The following is a 22,133-nucleotide window of genomic DNA, read 5'->3' as shown; positions in this document are numbered from 1 at the left end:
TACCGTCACAGCCATGCCGAGGAAGCGTCCGGCTGTGAGGCTATCAGGAAACACTTTGTGTCCCTCACTCACCTGACTCCTTGGCAGAGCGCCCGGCTGGAAACCGAGCCCGGTTTCTACATTGGCAAGTGCAGAACAGTGGCTGGAGCATCTCCATATCGCACTTGGTGCCAGATGACACCTCTGTGATGTCAACGGCTTGCAAAAGCTGCCCAGCTTTGGCGACAGTGCCGTGACCTCGCTGGCCGAGCGGGAGCTGCTTTCAGCTGAGCCGAGGTGCGGGGAAGGCAGGGATCGGGTGGGCGCATCAAAACTGTGCAGGGTGGATGCGAACAGTGCAATTTTTGTCACAAATGGTGTCAAACTGCAAAGAGGCGGCCACTTGCACGGATTAAGCAAGAGAGCCCTGTGCAATGCTGCACTTGATTGGCTTTGTCTCCTTGGGGGAGAAGGCAGTTAAGGAGGTTTTTCCAGAGGCATTTTTACCCAGGACGCTTTCCAAAGCCGCCTCCGCTCCCTCTGCTGAGGGCACCACTTGCCGTGGTGTTCCTCCGCCTGCCCACCCCTTTGCAGAGGGACCTGCCCTGCCCCTGACAGAGTGCCGCTGGTCCTCGGTGCCCGTGCAGCCCTCAGCACAAGCCGGCCTGCCGGCGGCCTTCCACAGCCCTGGGCGGCACGGCGCGGGGCCCGCTGGCAGCCCAGCGGAGCCACCGCAAGCTCCGGCTGGAGGCGGCACCTGACATGGCGGGAGGAGCTGCGGAACCCCACAGCCCGACAGGGGCGAGGCCGGCGCTGCGGGCAGCGAGGGGGCCTCACAGCGCCGCTCCCCGCCGGCAGCCGCCGGCCCCAGCGCCTCTCATGCGGCCCCGCCGCCCCGCCCCTAACGGCTGACGGCCGCCGCGCGCGGAGGGGCCGGGGCGGAGCCTCATCAAGCTCCGCCCCTCTCCCGCCGGCGCGGTCGCGGATAGGCCACCGGCGGGCTTGCGCGTGACGCGGGGCGCAGGCGGAGGAGGTGCCCGCCAGATTCAAGCTGCGGCCGGCGCGGGGCGGTTGGCGGCGCGGCCGTTGCCCGGCCCCGGGATGGAGACGCTGACCTTTCCCCGCTACAGCCCCGACGACATCATCAGCTACCTCCGCAGCCACATCCTGGCGGGTGCCGAGGCCCGGAACCTGGTCAAGGGCGACGTGTTCGGCAACCCCAAGGTGCGTGAGGGGGTTCGGGGGAGGCCGCGGCCTACGCTGGCGGGGCGGGAGTGGCGGGGGGAGCCCCGCCGCGCTCAGGCAGCTTCCTGTCCTTCGTGGAGGAAGGCCTTTGCGTGCCGTAGCACCAGAGGTTTTCTTGCACGTCGGTTGGTTTCTTGGGTGGTCGCTCCCCCGGCGTGCGTGGTCTTTGGCGTACAGCAACGCCTTCTCGGTGAGGTGATTCGTTTTTCCGATGTGGCAGATCAGTCTCGTAGGAGTTACAGGGCTAAACCTGGAGCTTCTCCTCTCTTCAGCTTGAGAGAAGCTTGCTCAAGCCTCACCAGGGAGGGGGTGGGGTCATAAACGGACAAACAGGAAATTACACGGTCTGTCTTTTTCAGTTCTGTGGGAACGAGGTTAAAATAGCCACTGTGTTTGGTATAGTGTCATAGTTTCAACAGCTTAGTTGCCCAACTAATGCTTTTAAACCAATCCTGTAAAAAGCAACCCCTCCCTGCTCCGCTCCCGTTTTTCTTGTATCGGCCTGACCTTTAACGTTAGTGCAGACTTGCAGCCTCCTTAACGAAAGAGAGGTGGCTTTAAAATTGAATTGATGCCTCGGTGTGATTTCTTGTGCTATTATGTGCCTGTGCCTGCTGAAGGAGGAAGCTGGCCCTTCTTGTTTAGGGAACGATGGGATGATCGTTTTTAAGAAGCAAGACTGATTTGAATTGATCATAGATTAGTGCTGTAAATGAATAACTGTTTGACTTGCAGGTATTTTTGCCCCTCTGTTTTAATAACGTGATGAAGGGCACTCTTTGCTATGGGATTATAGTTTCTGTGACCTTTTTTAGATTTTGGTGTCACTTGGTTTGAAAACTGCTCAGTGAGCAGCAATGTAATGAAAAACAATGCATAGCTATGGCAGTTAGGGCTGTAGTTGTCTGAGCTGATTGCTGTCTCTTGTAACTGTATTATGAGCTAGTAATGCTTGAACTGCAAACTATTGGAAAGTAAAACTTGTTAGTCTTGGTGGCTCAGTGAAATCGGTCTTCATGTGTTAAAGGCAGAACTACTTTTATTGGCCTAGTCTGGGAGCCCTGAATAATCAATCATATGGAATACTGATTCATGTCCTTTCTTCTTGCAGCCTGAAGTTTTACACATGATTTACATGAGAATCCTGCAGAAGGTATATGGAATCCGCCTGGAGCATTTCTACATGGTATGTCTATAGTGGCACGTGTAATAAAATGTGAAAGGAAAAAAATATTGCACTTAAATTAAATGGTGAAGTATCTCCCTCTTACCTTCTCACTAGCAAATGGCAAGCAGCTTACTCTTTTGTATGTTGTAATTGCATGAATGGGAGTTTAGAAATTCTGCCTCTATTGCAGAAAAATTGTGTGAGATGCTGTATACCCACAGGCATTTGCATTCATGTTCAGGGAGGCAACTAGTCTGTTTGCTAAGGCAGGAATGAGAGCGCAGAGCTGCGGTGCAGTCATCAGCATGGGTCACCTACCAGAGGTAAATGAACCTGGGAGCATCATCTGTGCACTGTTGCTGAGGCCTTGCTGATTATGTCTGAGAAGTTGCTTTGATCATTGCTCCTGGTCTGGAAGTTGGCTTCAGCTCGAGATACTTGTAGAAATAGCGGTTTTGTGGGTGTGCTGCCTCTGTAGGGTTGTTGGTTTTTTTTTTTTTTCTTCATGGAGAGGAGACTCCTTTCTTCACTACAGGAACTAGTGGGCATGAAGAGGAGCTCACTTAGCACTGTAGGCTGTAAGGAAAGGCTCTGTGGAGAGCCTTTTCCTTCTGCGGTTAAGCTGTGAATTCTTTTCTTTGAGGTGCTGCAGGTGCCAAAAATGTCCATAAAGTCCAGGAGGGATTGGACAAGCTTATGAAGAGACACCATCTCTGGCCTTGAAAATGCATACTGTCATCTTGGGCATCTGCCTTTGGCCATGGATGGAGGAGGGTCTCTGCTTAGGTGTTAGACTGGTCTAGAAGGAAAGTGAATGTTGCTTTTAATGTTTGATCATCTCCACTTCTCCATTAACTGAGAGGAAAGTAAGGAGAAGTGCAGCTGGAGGTTAACTGGTACCTTGTTGATTAACACTTAATTTATCTTCTGTCTCTGTTAGACAAGAACTGATTTGTGAAAGTGAGAATAAATAGTATTGTCTCATGCCAGTTTTGGATAAACTGAAAGGGAAGATCGTATGTGGACAAGATAACTCGGTTCTTCACAGGCAACGACATTAGCTGGGATACTGTATTATGAGGTTTAAAATACCAGAAAAGGTAACAGTGTACCACTACCTTCTCCTTCTGACTTCTTCATAAAACAGTTGACTGAGTGAATTTCAGGGTCTTTAAAGAAAGAGCTTCTTGTTATTAGGTGTGTAATGCAGAGACTGTCCTGCACCAGTTTTGAACAAATTAAAACAGAGAGTTTAGATTGAATTCCAGAGTTTGTAATGTTGCTGCTTTAGTTATTATTGTCTTTCTATATTTTGACCAACCAAAATTAAAGTAGTCTGCTGATTAACTTGATGGAATTCTTCAGCTTCTAACACGTGTTCCCTGTGGACGGAGAGACCATCCTCAGTGTGTTTAACCTGTTTGAACTATCTTATGTTGTGGAAACAAAACTGTGTATTTTTGTTTAAGTATTCTCTACTTATGCATTGACTCTCTTGTTCTTTAGATGCCAGTCAACGTTGACATAATGTATCCACAGATATTTGAAGGCTTTCTACCTGTTTGTAATTTGTATATTCACATGTAAGTAGAAGATGTTGCATCTGTTCAGTTGCTCTTCCTTGTAAAGGTCCAATTTACTAGAAGTAGTGGGGCTTTATGCCTTTTTGCTGATGGTGGTTCCACTGCTTGTTAGCTCTGAGCAACATGAAATTTGCAGATGAAGAGGGGCAGCAATCTCTGAGTTTAAGAGTAGAATTCTCAGCAGGCAGCTATCTTGTCAAAATGAATGTGTTAACTGAGTAATCCAGCCTCATCAACATGGAGTACAAATCTATACTTTAAATGGCTAGAGGGTCATCATTACACCTAGAAGAGGGATCTTAAAGTACCTGTTGTGTGTCTGAGTTCTGTGTAGATATCTTTGTTGGAATGAGGCGAATGTTAGACTTTAAGCTTCATTTCAGTTTTAAGGGGAGAATTGGCTAACAGTTAAGTGTAGGAGTTCCCTAATTAAGCTGAAAAGTTGTTCTACAGGCAAGTATTTTGTCTATAGAAGTTTTTGTGAGATGCTGTAAGAATACAAATTTTTAATGTTGATCTGTGTGTGGAGTCCTACTGTGTTAGTCTCCTGAGACTTACTGTTGTTACATGCTTGCTGTATAAATGCTCTGGGATGAGAGGACAAGATCTGTTTTTTAGTAAATGGGTATAGCACAAAAACTGAGTAATGGTTACTGCAGATAAGGTTGTATTTTGTTTTCCTTGCAGGGAGCGCTTACTTCCAGTGTGCCGCATCAATGATTTTCAAATTGCTGATGTTTTAAACCCAAGTAAGCAAGTGCATTGTAATCCTTGTGTTTCCTGGGGTGGTGAGTTTCATTTGATATCCAGGTGCTTTTTCTCATTTGGCATAGCCAGATGGGCACCTACTATGGAGAACTGTCCCTGGCTTCCAGCTGCTCTTCTGACCCTTGCTGTGGCCCTTAGACAAGCCGGTTCTAATGAGCAGTTCTCCTCCTTATTCCTTATGTAGGCTAATCCAGTTAAATAACGAGGGGAGTTTTGAATGCTATGAGTCTGTTGAACTGCTGGTCTGGAAAGTGGACGATGACATACTTGAAATAGTGTAAGAATAGATAGTAATGAAAATTATCCTGGCAACTCTGTAATGCTATAGGATTTCTTATGCTAATGCCTATGTAGGAAGCGATTGAATTTTTGCTTCACCCTTTTCAAAACCCAGCTGTAGTGATTCTGGTACAACACAAGCAACTTAGAAAGGGCTATTCTGAAGAACTCTTTCACTTCTGGCTCCGTCTCGTCTAAGACATTCAAGGCCTTTGTAATAATCTTTCACAAAGTTTGCTTGGAATAGAGCCAAAAAATCCCTGCAGTTCAAACTGCTGTCTTCAGTTAGCCCGAAGGTTACAGCAAGGTTCTGTCTTCAGAGTTGTAGTTGAAGATTGACACTCTTTCTCCCTGACTTCTGTTTTAATGGGAGGCTATATTTTAACAGTCTCTCTTAGGTGCCATTTTCATTTGTTAAATTGCATAGAATTGCTAAGACATTGTAAGTTCATAGCTTGGTGCTAGTTTTTGTGTCTGTGAAATCTTTGCAAGATGAGCATGGAAAGAAATAATTTGGATTCTGTTGTTTTGTGTTTTCTGTCTCTTCTCTGAATTATCTTTTGCCCAACTTTTTCTAAGCAATTGCAATGCATGTGGAAAACAGAATAGTGATGGCTTGCAATTCCTATTTCAGAAACAAAGAGGACAGCTCGCTTCTTGAGTGGCATTCTCAACTTTGTAAATTTCAGGGAATTCCGACGTGAGGTCTACTTGGAGTTACAACTGAACTATGTAAGATTGGGTGCCGTGTTACTCCAGATACCTACTTCAGTATAATGAATGTTAACCTAGAACTACGAGCATAAAGGTTGTGGGTTTTTAACTGCGTGTTTAAATAACACATTGGAATCTTAAATGTAGCCAAGTAATACAGGAAGGAATCAGTTTAATATTATGTAAAACTTGTACCACTGTATTATGTGTTATAAGCATACACAGCTACTGTAAATGGTTTAAAAAAACATTTGCAAAGCCCTTAAGGAAACATGTCAGTTTAGAAGAGTGGATGAGCTTGTCAATATCGTAAAGGTTTCTGTATGACCATTACCAAGTTATTACTTAGGCTATTATCTGAAGTTTTTTTCCAGTAACTTATTTGATAGTTTAGCCTGGTAAGCAAAGGTTTGACACCTCACATCGTTTTGAGAAAAGACAGATGTAACAGTCAGTGGATTGAACATAGAATTGCGGGTGGCTTCTCTTCTGAATATCTCAGCAGTACAGAGATGGTGCATTTCATGTGAAATGATGAGCAGGGCTCTGATAGAAGCCCAGAGAGAAACCCTATTCCTCTAAAATAAAAAATATCTCTGAATATTTAATTTGCAGAAATCAGCTATGGAGAAACACCAACAACTGGAGACTGCAAATCGGGAGGCAGCAGTGAAGCTGGAGAAACTGAAGTGAGTATGTGGAGCAAGTACTGTGAGATGCACTGCTTGACTTTACTGTTCAGTGCACATGATCTAGACAGGCTGGATCGATGGGCTGAGGCCAACTGTATGAGGTTCAACAAGGCCAAGTGCCGGGTCCTGCACTTCGGCCACAACAACCCCAGGCAACGCTACAGGCTTGGGGAAGAGTGGCTGGAAAGCTGCCCGGAGGAAAAGGACCTGGGGGTGCTGGTTGACAGCCGGCTGAACATGAGCCGGCAGTGTGCCCAGGAGGCCGAGAAGGCCAATGGCATCCTGGCCTGTATCAGAAATAGTGTGGCCAGCAGGAGCAGGGAGGTGGTCGTGCCCCTGTACTCGGCACTGGTGAGGCCGCACCTCGAATCCTGTGTTCAGTTCTGGGCCCCTCACTACAAGAAGGACATGGAGGTGCTGGAGCGTGTCCAGAGAAGGGCAACGAAGCTGGTGAAGGACCTGGAGCACAAGTCTGATGGGGAGCGGCTGAGGGAACTGGGGTTGTTTAGTCTGGAGAAAAGGAGGCTCAGGGGAGACCTTATTGCTCTCTACAACTACCTAAAGGGAGGTTGTAGTGAGGTGGGGGTCGGTCTCTTCTCCCAAGTAACAAGCAATAGGACAAGAAGAAACAGCCTCAAGTTGTGCCAGAGGAGGTTTAGATTGGATATTAGGAAAAATTTCTTCACTAAAAGGGTTGTCAAGCTTTGGAACAGGCTGCCCAGGGAAGTGGTGGAGTCCCCATCCCTGGAGGTATTTAAAAGACGTGTAGATGAGGCGCTTAGGGCCATGGTTTAGTGGTGGACTTGGCAGCATTAGGTTAATGGTTGGACTTGATCTTAAGGGTCTTTTCCCAATCTAAATGATTCTATGATTCTATATGGGGTGTCTAAAAACTGAGTAGTAAACTGTGTGATTTGACAGAACTGTTTGATAACTACTGTAGGAACTTTTAATTTGAGCAGACCTGACTTCTCCTTTGGCCCTTGTCTGACTTTGTTGGTTAGCCTCCCTGTGAAATAAGCCAGAAAATATAGAGATGTTGCTGTTGGGTTGCACTCAGAGTTACAGAAGGAGCTGTACTGGCATTAGGCTAGAAATGTTGCTGGCAGAAAGTAAAAATGTGACTTTGGGAGTATGCAGTTGCTCTGAGAGGATACTGTATTTTGTATGTTGGGAACTATGGTGAAACTTTTTGCTGTTATAGTTAGTTTTTAGTGATATGTCTTTATCTCTTCAATAGCTGTAGGAAGCCCATCTTTAACTTAATAGATGGGTAAAGTTATCTTCCTTAGTTATTTGACATGTTTGCCCCATTCTCCGTTTCAGGCCATTTAGTCCTATTGCCTGTGTCTTTGCACCATTAAGTTTTGGTTTTGCTTGTGGATAATAGGATGAAGAGATGGCTAGTCTCCAAGATAGCTTTCAAAACAAAGAGTTTTTTCTCTGATAGCTGCTCTTGGTATGTGCTAGACAGGAGGTTCTCTAGCTAGCTATAGGTCTACCCTAATACAAGTTGTTTCTATGGCAGGTAATACTATGCAAATTTCATAAATGAAAATCACCACAAAAATTGGTAGAAGTGTTGTTTTTTTGTGCTTTGCTTAACATGATCTTTAAACTTAGTCCTGTTATGCTTGTACCACTTCTTGCTAAAATAGCTCTTTAGATTATGCTTCAACTACAAAATCTTACAAGCAAAGGAAAGTAAGATGTATTAATTTGAGACTGTCTTGCCCTGATTACTAAAGTTACTGGTTGTAAACTCTTTGGAGAGAGTGCTTTTTTTTCATCTACTGTACTCTGTTGACCTGACTATAATGATGCTGAAACTGTGCAATATCTTTATTTTTTGCTTAGCACTGTTCCAGTTGAACATCAAGCAGAGGTCAAGCAACTGACAGATAACATTCGAGAGCTGGAGCAACTACTAAGGCAAGACTATCGTCGGAAACAAGTATGATCTTGTTATATATTTCTCTGAAATGCTGCTATGGCTTCTGATCATGTTTCTGTGGATTTTGTTCCCCTCCCCCTACTTCTACAAAGGATAAAGGGGACTTTTCTGATTTAAAACAAAGGTCACTGCAACACAATCTCTTGTCTAACCCCAACTCTTCATTTCACTGTAAGGAATGTGAAACATACTTGAAATCAGACTTGGGGAATATAAAAGTGTATTCGGCGCTCTCTTTTTGAAATGCATTACTGCAATGACTTGGGAGATACCGGTGTTATTGTTCAGAAGAGTGATGTGTGTGTTTCCCTTTGTTTTCCACCTGAATTCAAAGAATTGGAACTGGAAGTGAGCCATGGCAGGAAATGAGGCCTAAGAAGGGTCACCCATGGGAACGCCTGGCAAAAAGAGTAGGGTTGATTGCAGGGGTAACTTTCCAGCAATGGCAACTTGCCTCTAAGGTCTCATAGGTAACTTTTTCAGCCGCTTTGGAGAAAAAAAACCAAAACTGTGGTTAGTGTTTTTTTGTTATGTTAAGTCACGTTTCTACTATTAATATTAACCACGTGCCTGACTTCTGTATTATTGGGCACCTTGTATTAACTTAGTTTTTTCTCAAGAACAGTGCCTCTGGTGAAGAAGGTTGTGTGTGTGTAATGCTGCCAGGGTCAGTAAGAATAGAGGTAGTCCATCTCTTATCCCTCTTCCTACTTACCTACCGCTGGCTGCATCCTTAGTGCTCCCAGTGGCTTTTGCAACAACGTTCTCCTTCCCTGTGTTTTAAATCTTATAGATTACAGATTTGTCTGCTAATTATGGCACTCCAAAGAAACCATAAATGGGATTTCTCTTGTAGACAGATCTATGATAGAAGGGTAAAGGAGTTGTAGAGATGCTTATTTAAAGTTTGTTGCTTTTTTTAGACAGCTTTGCAAGAAGTGATTTCACAAAGGAAGTCAGATATTGCAGAGAGTACCCGAAAACTGGTAAGTACACCTCTGTGTAGGTGTAGGCTGTAGCTTGCATCTTAGATCAACTAATAGATCATCTCTCTTTCTAGGATCAAATTATTATTGGAGCGAGGTAACATTCAGGTGATGATTATTAGTTTCTTAAAAAACTGATTTGGCTTCATTTTTTCTCCCCATGGAAGCTTTACTGCAGTAGCTTTTTTTGTTGTTAACTTTAAATACACATCTCTGCAATGTAAAGCTCTATCTGTGTTCAGGAAGCTGATCTGTTAAAGGGCAAGAAATCTGGACTTCTGAGAAGCTACGGCCTTACCTTAGGTGCATAGAATGGCTAATGAGGCAGCCACTGACCTGGTGGGACAAAACAGGAGGTTTTTGAGAGGTTGCACAGGACACTTGTTTCTCTTCTACCAGATTGATAGAGCTGGCTCTGAAACCCTGCAGTGACTGCCTCAGTGGCCCTAGGTGAGGGATTCTGAAGGAGGGAGCTGCTACTAATATGTATTAGCTGGCAGGCTTTTTGTGGAGTACTAGTTAGATGCTGTTCTTGTGACTTAGTATTGTACCTCTGTACGCAATGTTCAGGCAGCAAAATGGACTGTTAACTACTTTGATTGGGAATGTTAATGCTGTTTAAAGGAATTTATTTTTAAAACAAACTTCTTAATGAGGAATGACTTACAACAGAGAAAAGAACCTGTCTAGTCATAAGATCCTGGCAAACCATGCCTCATAACTCCTCTTTGTTCACCTAGTTGCTAATACTGAAAGTATGTGTGTGTTGTTAACTAGAATGAGCTTAAAGTGACAATGGCTACTTTGAAAGAAGAACAAGAGCAGCTGAAATCAAAAATTGTGGAGAGTCCAGAGGAACTGAAAAATTACAAAGAACTGATGAAAGACACTGTTCAGAAACTCAAGAAATCCAAGGTGAGGTTTTCCTCTGTCCACACAAGGAGGTATTCTACTAGAAAAAGCACGTTTTACTGAACTGTCATCATCTAGAACTGCTTCTTGAATGACTTATAACTCTAGTCAAAAATCAACAGAACAGTGGTTAGTCTGAAATGAAATCACAACTTCAGAGAAAACTGAAGACTGGTTGTGGGGGTGTGTTTTTGGGTTGGTTTGTTTGTTTGTGTTGGTGGGTTTTTAAAGTGGGATTGCAGTCACTGCTGCTTTGTCCTCAATGAGAAGCTGTTTATTTGTGAAACTAGGTGTAGAACTCTTGAATCTAGACTATTCCTGTCTGGCTGTTTGCTCTCAAGAGATCACAATATTTTGGCAGCTCACAAATGTCCTTGGATTTAGAACACATGCTTCATAGTGTCTCTGTTATCATTCACTGTTTCTGGAATTGATGGCTGTCTCCACTAGTATGCTGAACATTGGGTTCTGTTCCTAGCTTTTTGGTTTTTTTTATAGTAATGTCCAGTCTTTAAATGTTTGTAGTTCATGATTGCTCATACATCAGTGAAGCTTGCATATCTTTGTCTTCCTAGGTATTTTTATTCCAAAGGTGTAAACTTTATTGCTGTAATTCCAGACATCTGTTTTTATGATGCTTTACGTAACTCCTGTTTTACCAGTACAGAATTTCTTCACTGTACAGCTTTTTTCTGTCCTGAAAGCTTTTGTAACAAGCTAGTTAGTTCATTGTAAAATACTTGCATGTCACTCTTCCTGTGCTTTCCAAAGAAATGCTTTTTTTACAAACTGAAGATCTCATTTCAGTAACTACTAAATATTAATTCCAGTGTATGTTAAGCAACAAGGGAATGGGTACAAAAGTCAATATGCATTAATACTATACAAGATAACTGCTGAACTCCAAAGCTGCTTTATTAATAGTCTTTTCTCTTTAAAGCAAGAAATTATTGAGAAATATGAAAGTTATAGAGACCTAGTTGAGGTTCTGCCATCATGCCAACTGGAGGTGCAGTTATATCAAAAGAAGATGGAAAGACAGGGAGCAAATGTGGAGAGACTGGCCAGTGTATTATCAGAGGTTTGTATTATCCAAATTATATCTGGTTAGGGAGGATGTAATGTCTAAGCAAGATAAGTTATCATCAGTAAATGTCTGTATTTTGAAAGTTCCTATATCTCCTCTTCCCCAAAAAAAAAAGAATTTGGATAACTTCAAAATCTCGTTCTTAAAAACATCAATAAAACATAGCTACTGCTTTGCTGTGTGCTACTAGCTAATGTACTATTGACCACTTTTAATAGTCAAAACCTTTGTTGCCATAGAAACCTGACCTAAAATAGTTTGAACTGTCTTGGGGTTGTTGGTAGGAGATGATGGAAGAAGAAAAGTGAGGTCCAGTTTCTTCTGCCTAGAGAGCAGAAACTAACAGCAAAAAATTACTACTTCAAGAAGAGTCATGTCTTAAGTGCCTTTAACTTTATTAATATTACTAAGCCAGCCTTTCCCTGATGAAATGTTTGTCACAGTACAGTACCTTGCTATTTGCTACTCAATTCTGGGAGAATGCAATTGTTAGGAGCGATTGAAAAATGATATGCAGTCGTTTAGGGTATTTGTACAGCATATCTTCAAATTACCCTTGGCTAAGAGCTATAGCAGAACTCAGTAACTTCTGAAAATCATTCTAAGTGATGGGATCTTGTCCATCTGGATGTATTTAAAATCAGATAATGACTAGGGAACTGGGATTTAACTGGGAGAATTAGTTAGCAATCAGATCTTCAAAAGCAGGAAGCTAGTAAACTAACAGGGTATGCTGTTTTGATTATTTTTTCCCCTATTTAATTTATTTTAATACTTCTTATGTACTATAGGTCAGAAATCTGGAGGACCAGCTTGAGAGTGCTGAGATAGAGCTGAAAAAGGGGAAGACAGATGAAATCTCCTTAAAGAGACTGGTCACTGCAAAACATGAGAAGCTGTCTACAGCTGAAATAAGGATAAAAAAGAAGCGTGAAGATGTTGAACAACATAAGCACACTGTATTTGAGTATGGATGAGCTGACACTTCTGCCTTGATACTTTATGTCTTTGTTATGCGCTACCAAAGTTCGCGTCTAGTACAAACATGTAGCTTAGCAGTAAGAAGAAAATGAGCGATGTGGGATAGCTTTGTATGAAGACCAGTAATGCTGCAGGCAGGGACTTGGGGTCTCAAATCAATAATTGCAATGTGACTTGACAGCAATTCTTTTATTGGAGCACTAATTTAATTTATAATGCTTATTCTTGATTCTTTTATCTTCTTAAAGAGAATGTCACATTGGGATAATTTTCCAACTTATCAGACTTCAACAAAGCCCCATTTGCCTTTCATGAATTTTTCATAATTTCCCTTGCCACTTTTGCTCATTATCAAAGATGTTCAAGACCCATGGGGAAATGGGGCTCGTATCTCAGAGGAGTATTATCCTGACATGATGCTTCTAAAACAAAAGGAAAAGTGTCATTTGATCAAAGCCTCTTAGCCCATTTTCCTTCCTACTGTATGCTAAAGGCAAGTTGCAAGGCGACGTTTGCAGCACAGCAGTCACTTCTGCAGCAGCAAATTGTAGCATTGTAAGGTTGTGGCTTCATTGTGAGATTAGAAGTGCTGAACTGTTATAGAGAAAGCTTATTATATAACATTTTTTTTGTACATATGGAAAACTATTGGCTGGGTAGATTAACTATGATGGAAGAGAGCTTTTTCTACATAGCTGAGAGAATCAACTAAGATTTAGTTATGCTGTAAGGCTTGTGTGGTGTGTAGAATGGCAGCAAGATTCTCAGGCGTCCTTTGCTCCTCATTTAGTGCATTGTACCGGCTAAAGGACATCATATTATTTTCATTCTTTATTTGGAAGGAAAAGTAGCTTTTAATTAATCTAATGCTCCTTTACATTAAAAGTTGCTGCTGATTTATCTGTTTTTAATGTGTTAGATGTTTCCCTTGAGTGATAAAATTAGATGCTTTGATAAGCAAGAGGGGAAGGGAGGTAACCTTGGTTTGAAAACAAGAATTTTTGCTGGTGAATAAGGGAATATGTCCTGACTCTTCCCTTGAGGTAGGAAGATGCAAGTAGGCTCTTGCTAAATATGACTGATTTCAGCCATTCTTTAGAGAAAGCAGCTGCTATAGTTCCAACTGTATTGGAATTATTGTACAAATGCTTAGTATAAACTGGTAGTTATTTTTTGCACTTGAAGTCAGCGTAGATCTCCTGTTCCCACACTAACCCTTTGCTTATTACATGGCAGCTCACAGCTGGCGCTATCTTGATTTACCTGCAAGCTGGGGAAATACTATTTGGTCTTTGTTTGGGATGCAGTGAAATGATGGACTGGAAGTTGCAGATAACGTGTACATGTATGGGATTAGAACTCTAACTTGGTGGGAGGGGATCTGAGGTTAAGGAAAATGTGTGACTTTCAATTATGGGGAAACATCAAGTGCAGCTATATTGCTTTTAACCTGGTCCAGTGGATGGCTTTTCAGCAGGGCTCTCCACTGACATCTGTACTGCATTACTCAAAGGCAGGAAGATGCAGTGTCCAGCTGTCTGTTGGGTTTGTTCCACTGGAGTCACTTGAGTTGCCTTGATTGGCAGCAGCTGAGGATCTTCAACATACTCCTCTAACTCCACTTGGAATTTCACTTCTTGTACCTAAGTTGTTCTAGTTTTGGAATTGGACAAATTTCTAAGCAAGTAAATTCTATACAGCATGGCTTCTAGAAGCTGTTAGTTTCATGCTCATAAAATGTAAGCTTTGCTTGAGGTACGGTTAAGCTTAATCTGCAATTAGTCAAATGGCTCGGTACTAACTTTTTTCTCCCACCTTTAGATATTGTAACAGAGTTCAGGAGAAGAGGGGTGCTGTATATGATAAAGTGACGGCCATTCACAAGGAAATCCAACAGACAAGGTTCAAAATTCAGCAGCTGAAGGAGAATGCTGAAAAAGAAGAAATGAAAGCCAAGGTGAGATTTTCTCCTAAAGGAATCCTATTTGGTATTCTCAGAATTGATTTTTTTAACTTGGGTTGTGTAGATAAAGGAACACTTACTGGCCTTAAAAATGAGTAGGGTGTGCAGGTGGTGGTTTGGGTGGATAGTTGGTGGGAGAGTACTTCTGTTTGTGGTTCCGCTGGGTTGCTAGGGCTTGTGCTCATCTCTGTAGGCTGTAGATGGCCCACAGGAGAAGTGGGATTTGCAGAGAAGACTCTGGAATGGTGTGACAACCAGTATTTTGGGAAATTAAACTTGTCTTCCCACCTGTGCCTTCCCCACTAGCAGATACTATGCTAGTTCCATGATGTCCGTTTTTGTATCATGGTACTTCCAGGTCTAAGCAGTCAGATTTTTTTTTCTTTTTTTGTTTGGCCCCTGGGACCTGACCTGTGAGGCCTCACTGTGTTGTAGTGATGGGCAGTAATGTAATTCTCTCCACAGTCTCCCTCAAATGCAGGACCACCTGCCGTGTCAAAACCCTTTCTTCCTAGGGTTTCAGGAAGATGACTGTCCAGCTCAACTTTGGAAAGAGGCAGAAATCCTGATGGGTTGGGAGTAGGGGATCACAGTCTGCCTGCAGGGTCTCATCCTATCTGTTCATTACTGAAGTACCGTCCATGGTGGGAGGATAATGGTAGCAGTCACAGTGGCAAAGACCTTACTGACACATGTTAACACAGAATGGGGCAGTAGTAGTGTGAATACTGGGCTAGTGCTGGTTGTTTGACCATCTTAGTATTGTGACCACTAGAGTTACAAATAGAATCGTAATATTGAGATTTTGCTTGTGGCTGCTCTTATTCTTCCAGTGTTTTGTAACTTTCCTGTGTTTTGTGAATGTTGCTTCTTAAGCCTGGGACGAGGTACCTTTGAAATTACTTGAGACCACCAGACCACTCTCACTTAAATCCTTATAAAGCATAAATGTTAACTTTGACAAATTTCCCCCCCTTTATCTCTTCTTTCTAGGAAATATACCTAAATCTGAAGGCTGGGTTGGAGAAGCATCATGACTCTCTCATTAAGACAGCAAAGAGTTATGCAGCCTCAAGAGAAGATAAAATTGCTGAACTGAAGAAGGGGCTGTTTAGAGTTCAGACTCCTGGAAGTGGTTCTTAGAGCTGTCTTCACTTGTATTCCACTCTCATTATGTTTATCCTCATATCTGAACTCAAGAGCTTGTGCTTCGTATGGGATAGATAATTATTCCAGGCAAAAGCCAGCTTTCTCAAAAACCACGTCAGAACACGTTTAGCTTTCTAGACAGATCCTGATGTCGTGAGCTTGCTAATGTGGATAAGAAAACACTCGGTTTAGCCTGTTTGTGTTGTTTCAGTCAGTATCTGATTTTAGCGGTAATAATGCAAGTCTTGCTAACACCAAATTGCTTGACATTTAGACAGAATCCTGCTTTTTGTAGAAACTGTTCTGCAGACTTTGATCTGGGAAGACCTGGCGCTTTGGTCTGGCCTGAATGGACAAGATAAGTCAGTAATAGGTGATATTCCACTACCATTATTCAATTAAGATTAAATCCTGATGGAGCAGTAGCATCCATGTAAATGCCAACTTACTCTCATCACGAATATTGGTGACAGTAGACACGCAAGAATATCGTTTTAGTTAACAGTACAGTACCTCTAGATGCTTGAACCCATTGTTTCTGCTCTGTGGGGTATTGAACCCTCATCTGTGTTTATTAGAAAGTCTGTGTTTGGGTGCTTAGTCCTATTAAACAAATTACATAGATGAGTATTTTGTACCTTAACTTGTGATGGCTCTCAGTTTGCCACAGTGTTTTTAATTATTTCCAGAAATAAAATGTTAATTTTAAACATAGTTGATATAAGGATATTTAACCCTATTTCTCTTATGTTTTTTCCCTCCCCACTCTCCCAACTGACTTGGCATGATGTTCCAATTTAAAAATTTTGATTCGCACATTTGTAGGAGTGTGTACTACTAAAAGTTTTTTATAATGAAGAGAGGAGGATTCAAGCCTGTATAGATAATATCTTTCTAGTTTTGTTTAATTCTTCAACTCCTCTTATTAGCTAGAGGTGCTAGCAAGTCAGTTAGGAACAGCAGGTGATCGTTGCTTCTAAAGCTCTTCCTGAGGCATTAGACCCTTCTAACGTTTTGCTTTGAGGTTTTTTCTTACATTGTAGCATGTGAGACATTTCAGTGAAAGTCTGTGTTAATCTGCAAATCTTAACTAGTACAAAGCTGCTCATACAGTTTTCCCACTTCCCCCAAACATAGTCTGTGTGATAGGGGGGGGTGTGTAACACAACCATGTTTTCAGGTGAGTGTACTCTTCATCCCAACAGTCCTGTACTGTTGTGCAGCAGCATCTGGTCTACAGACTAGCGAAAGTCTAACTGCTAAGGTAGTTGATTTTTTTTTTCCAAGAGCTAAAGATGTTAAGTACATGCAAGGCACAGAAAAATTCTTTATGAATTTCATACACTAGGCCACACATGGAATAATTAGTGATGTTTTAGATATTGTGCTTTGAAAGTGAGTTTTTTAATGAATCTCTCCTTTTGTGCTGTGTGTTAAAGCATTGTGTTCTTCATGTGCAAGTGTGCCCACTCCCTTTGCCATAACATAGGTTCTAGTGTGACACAGATACTATCTATGGGAAGATGTTGCTTCCTATTGGCAGTACTTGCTAATGAACTTGATGTCTGCAAAACTGTGATAATTTTTAGTTTTTTCCAGACTTACAATGCTATGAAATTCTTGAGGACAGACGGTAAGGCTTGTGTAGAGTTTTCCCTGAGTGTTTTTGAGATATCCCTGCTTCTCCTGGCAGTCTAGCCTATATCCCAGCTTGACAAGATACTGGAAGCCAAGCATTCCTCCTTTTAACTTCTCTGAGAATTTTGGGGTGTGGCTTATCTTTTTTTTTTTTTTGGTGTTGCTGTAAGGATTCAAAGTGAACTCATGTGACTTGGTGGTCTATAAACATAGCAGTAGCATCTGCTTTCTCATAAAGACTGGTTGGAGGTTGTGCTCCACAGCTTGGATGTTACAGCAGCTCTTGGGATAGAGATTCCTAAAAGCTTCAAATAGATACTGCGAGGGATTACTCCAGCCAGCCGATGAGTTTGACAGGATAAGCTTACTGTCCTTCAGGAAACTGCATATAAAGATCAAGATTCTTAGGCTAGAGAGATCATGCTTGTGTAGCCCAGTGATTAGGAATTTGCAGGACAAAGAAAATGCTAGATTCTGGTTCCTGCTCTTTGGTTTTACTGGTTCCTGCTCTTTGGTTTTACAACACCAGCTGTTGGGTAAAATAAAAGGCCACAATTCATGAAGAAACAAAACTTCTGATTTCCAGGGACAGGTTTATGTTTTTCCAATAGACTCTTGTGCCTTCAGAGTGGCCTGTCTATTTGTTTGTACCTAAAATACCTATAAATAAAACATAACCAAAACTGTATTTTATCTAGAGAGAATTGATTCCTAGGTGTGAGTCTACTGCTGCTTTTCAAGAAATTCTACTCATCTTGAACCATATGGCAAGGCAGTGGAGGGAATTTTAGTGTGACCTGAATAGCAGTGAAGGGAGGATGGCTTTGCTAAGGCGATACAGCTCAATTTCACAGAATCACAGAAGATCTCAAGTTAGAAGGGACCCATAAGGATCGTTGAGTCCAACTACCTGCTCCTCGCAGGACTGCCTAACACTAAACCAAATATCAGCACACTCCCTGCCATCCTCGGGCTCAGAGCCTTTGGGATTTCCCTCAAGAGGGCAGTGTTATTCAAAATTTTCTTTTTTTTTTGTTGTTGTTAGTACTATTGTCTAAATGCCTAGAGGCCTCTGCCAAGGCCTAAATCAAAGATGACTGCAGAAGAGACACTGGTGTGAAATAAGCGAATTCTAGATGGACATCTATCATGAAGCTGATAGAAGAGAATAGCTAGGCTAGACTTTGTGGAATGAGACCTTCACAGCCTTCCCTGTGGTCTACCTGTGAGAATAACTGAACGTCAGTAGCTGCTCTGCAGCTTGGCATAACGCTGTTTAAATGTGTGTTTGATTTTTTTTTTTTGGCATGTATTTTTGCATTTCATATACTATATAAAGGTTGTAGCAAATTTGCATTGTACTGCTTGGGCTGCAAGGCTTTCTGATCTCACTGGTTTCAAATGTGTTTCGTTGCTAACAATGTTCTGTAAGCAATGAAGGAGCTGGTCCTTGAAAATAGCAGCCTTCTTACAGACCTTTGAAAAGGTTATGCTCAGCTCTGTATGCCCTTCCCTTAGGCATAAGTGATCCTCCCAGTATTAGTATCTCACGCCTGTTGAATGTGTGCGAGTCTCAGATTCCCTGATAGCTCTTGTTAGTTTCCCACCAATATTTGCTTATATGGTAAATGAGAGAGCTTTTCTTAGGATTAGGGGAAAAGCATTCCAAGATGGTGTTGAGGAGGGCTCTGATCTAGTGTGTGTGTTTCAGTTTAGCTTTGCCTTAGAGAATTCCAGTCTTCTCTCCTTTGGGCTGCCCCTTCAGCTTGGTAGTGCAAGTGTTGGTTGGTTGTACTGTGGGGTGTTTTTGCTCTTCAACGCTGAGAGCCATACTCTGACCTGGCTTCTAGCCTAGCTGTGTGTATACTGCCTCTTGTATCTTGGTCAAATGATATTTTTGAGGAGTTTCTAAAACAAACAAAACCCACAAAAAGCCTACATTGATAACAGTGGTGTTCATGACTGCATCTTATACCCAACACATGGATTATTTCAGGGTAAAATCTTTAGCAGTACAGAAATACAGACTGCACGCATGAGTATATTTGCAGCTAGATATTAGGTTTAAAGAGTAATATGAAAAATCTTCTTAGCTCCCAATCCTGTAAGCAAACATGTAATTTCTACTGAGGTGAGAGTGTTCCATATGAACACCCTTTGAGAGCATACGGCATCAAGTAATTTTGGTTGCCCACCTGGGCAGGAATAGCTTGTAGCTGTTTCAGCAAAGTCCCTAACTCTCTCATGGTATTGATGCTGCTTATTTTATTTTACTGTTGCTATACTTCTCTCCCCACTTCTTCCTTATAGCACAACTCTTATGTGAGAAAAGATACCTTGTTTTCCTTTGGCTATGAAAGCCTGTTGCTCCCTACAAACTTTTCTTCTTGAAAAAAAGAAAACTCTAATATTATAAGCAATGTATATGTTGGGGAATGTGCTATCTTGTGTATTGCTGAATTGAAAAATACTTTATTTTTCTCATAGATGTGTCTGCTTGATTTTTAAGCTAAAAGCTCAAAGGGAAGCAGGAATCTTTCCAGTGGTCTTGTGAGTTGATCTCTTTTATTCACTCAGCCTGGGAAACCTCCATACCAGCCTTCATGCTTACCACTGGCTGTATTTCCACTTTTGACCTTAGACTTCATCTTGCTGTGGTGCTAGTGCCTGTTCTTGGATAGATCAACAATGAGAGTATTTGGATGATGTAAAGCAGCATCAGTAACGTACAAGGTCCAATAATTCATGTGTGCTGTTAATGTGGCTTTAGGCTGTATCTGTATTCTAAACATCAAGTGCATACCGACAAGTCCTTGTTCTGAATTTCTGTACCTTATCTAATATCTGCAAGACCTTTTCTTTTAGATCCAGTTACAAATGCTTATCTTTTGCTTGGGCTACTCATAGGGTCAACCTGAAGATGCCAGGCCTTTTCTCTTCTGAAGAAACTTAACTCCCTTATAGTCATATGTAGGTTATGTGCTGCCTATTCCTTCTGTACAGTAAAAAATTATTGTAGCTATATAACGACCCAGAATGTCCTTTTAAGCAGTGACTGCTTTCCCTCTGATGCTAACCATTGTCAGATCTTTTACTCTAAGATGGGCTTGTTTAGATCTGACTTGTTCGTGATCCTTTTGTTGGGCCATGTGTGCGCACATTCCATGTGTGGAAGGCCATATGTGTACAGCCACAGTAATAAATAAATGTAAAAAGAGACCAATGCACCTTTTAAGCAAAGGAAAACCATGGTGATTAGGAAACCAGGGCACGATGTAGCCCTGGTCTGAGCATGCTAACCTATGTGGGAGATTTATTGTCTCGTCCATCTTTGTATAAATATCTTGTAGACTTGGCCCTCCACCTCTGCATGTATGCTTGAGTAACCAGGTAACTTTGGTGCCAGTTCAGATTGATACAGAGCAGAGCCCAGGCACTTGCTTTGTGCTCTGGTTTAGCATGGTCTGGGTCTTACTAGAGCTGTTCTTTAGGGAACCTGCATAGATCAGGCAGTAGCTTAGATCACCTAGAAGGTCAGGGTGAATATAAGTTACCACTCAGAAGGTCATTTTCCAGGAGCAGGAAGTTTAAGACGGATTGTCTGTCAGCTTGTCCATAGCCTGTCCCCAAACCTCCTTCCTTAGAGCTGAACAGTTTTAGCTTAGAATTTAAAAAAAAAGTGAGTATGGGGGGGAGGTGGGTAGAGTAGAAGAGAAGGCATGGAACTTATCAGTAGAGTTGTCGTATGCAGCTGCTGTACTGCTGGGAGAGTGCTGTACATGAACACCGAGATGAAAATACCTCCTCTGACAAGCTCAGACATATGAACATCCAGAATATATGTTTGGACAGCACAGCTTGAACTTCCTGTTATTTTTGGGTATCCTTCCTTTGCACAGACTCCATGCCATAAACTATTAAAAAGGAAGGTAAGTGCCTCCTGCCCATGAGGATATGTTGTCTCAGAGGGAGGACAGGGCTTTGTTCCAATTTTTTTAAGAATTTAAACCAACTTTGGTATGTTTGCAAGTAGAAAAAGTAGTAATGGGTAAGATGGGAAGTGGAAGAATTTAAACCAACTTTGGTATCTTTGCAAGTAGAAAAAGTAGTAATGGGTAAGATGGGAAGTGGGTGGGCAACTTAGATTATGGCTTGGCACAGTATGTGAACATGAACAAAACTTTTAAGAGGCTGTGTGACACCTCTTCCCCTGCTTGTATGTCTTGCTGCTTCTTTCCTTGTGAAGGAAGGAAGCCTCTTTTTCACTCCCGTTTTGCCTTTGTTCCACAGTCTGGCTGGAAAGAAGATCTTCAGAACTCGATCTTGGAAGCCCTCTTTCTGTTAGGCTTTGGGCAAAGAGTAGGGCTGCGTTAGGTGAGCAAGTTTTGTATTTTTCAACTGTTTGTGAGACGTTTCTGCTTTGGTTGTAGGATGAGTGGGACGAGACGATGTAGGTGTGTTTGGCCACTTGGTGGGGCTGTTGGCACAGATAGTGGTGGTGAATTCACGTTGTGTTTCTGCCACAGCTTTGCTGAGGAAGCCAAAGGAAACTTGATGAATCTCCGGCACTGGAATAACACCTTTGCAGCTTGACATTCATATATTCTAGGACTAGCCAGGACCAGGTAAACTAAAAGTTAAAACTTCTTTTTATATGAAGATTTCAGACAACTGAAGGTCAGTTTGCAAACAACTGCAAAAAGCTGCTGTGTCTTTCTTGGTGTTGTCTTCCAACTGGAGGATATGAAGGGTGTTTTGAGGTCGCCAGTACCCATGAAATCATGTTGCATTATACAACAGTAGTGGGACTCAGCTTTGAAGTGCCTTTTTACCTTTAGTGAAGTTTGCTCAGGCACTGAAGCCACCTTCAGCTGGCGCTGAGTCTCCAAAGCTTACCGAGAGATGTTTCTGTCTAAGGATATGACCCTTTATGCTGTTGACATAAGAGCTAGTCTGGAGAAAGGAGGTAATGGAACCTGCACTTGGTAGTCACTTCCCTGTAGTTTGTGCAGGTGACTACTCTAGGAGTGAGTGT

General features: G+C 42.2%; 1 protein-coding gene across 1 annotated transcript; it reads left to right on the top strand.

Annotated features, from left to right (window-relative positions):
* The first annotated feature begins 1,022 nt into the window (after window positions 1-1,022).
* On the top strand, window positions 1,023-16,084 carry NUF2 (NUF2 component of NDC80 kinetochore complex). Its single transcript, XM_075156766.1, has 13 exons — window positions 1,023-1,203; window positions 2,336-2,410; window positions 3,899-3,975; window positions 4,663-4,724; window positions 5,657-5,754; window positions 6,352-6,425; window positions 8,286-8,382; window positions 9,306-9,368; window positions 10,146-10,283; window positions 11,221-11,361; window positions 12,159-12,334; window positions 14,170-14,305; window positions 15,305-16,084. Exons 1-13 carry the CDS (start codon window positions 1,081-1,083, stop codon window positions 15,452-15,454), a joined length of 1,410 nt encoding a protein of 469 aa, XP_075012867.1. The 5' UTR covers window positions 1,023-1,080; the 3' UTR covers window positions 15,455-16,084.
* The last annotated feature ends 6,049 nt before the right edge of the window (window positions 16,085-22,133 follow it).

The sequence above is a fragment of the Calonectris borealis genome, chromosome 8, assembly GCF_964195595.1.
Source record: "Calonectris borealis chromosome 8, bCalBor7.hap1.2, whole genome shotgun sequence".
Taxonomy (NCBI): Eukaryota; Metazoa; Chordata; class Aves; order Procellariiformes; family Procellariidae; genus Calonectris; species Calonectris borealis.
The sequence above is the reverse complement of the archived record's forward strand: the minus strand, read 5'-3'. Positions and strand labels throughout refer to the sequence as shown.

What these genes read in the sequence shown, in the direction of transcription:
- NUF2 (XM_075156766.1), top strand. Translation starts at nt 1,081, where the DNA reads ATGGAGACGCTGACCTTTCCCCGCTACAGCCCCGACGACATCATCAGC. An exon ending in GCCTGGAGCATTTCTACATG is followed by an intron (nt 2,411 to 3,898) that starts GTATGTCTATAG and finishes CTTGTTCTTTAG; the next exon opens with ATGCCAGTCAACGTTGACAT. An exon ending in GTGAAGCTGGAGAAACTGAA is followed by an intron (nt 6,426 to 8,285) that starts GTGAGTATGTGG and finishes TTTTTTGCTTAG; the next exon opens with CACTGTTCCAGTTGAACATC.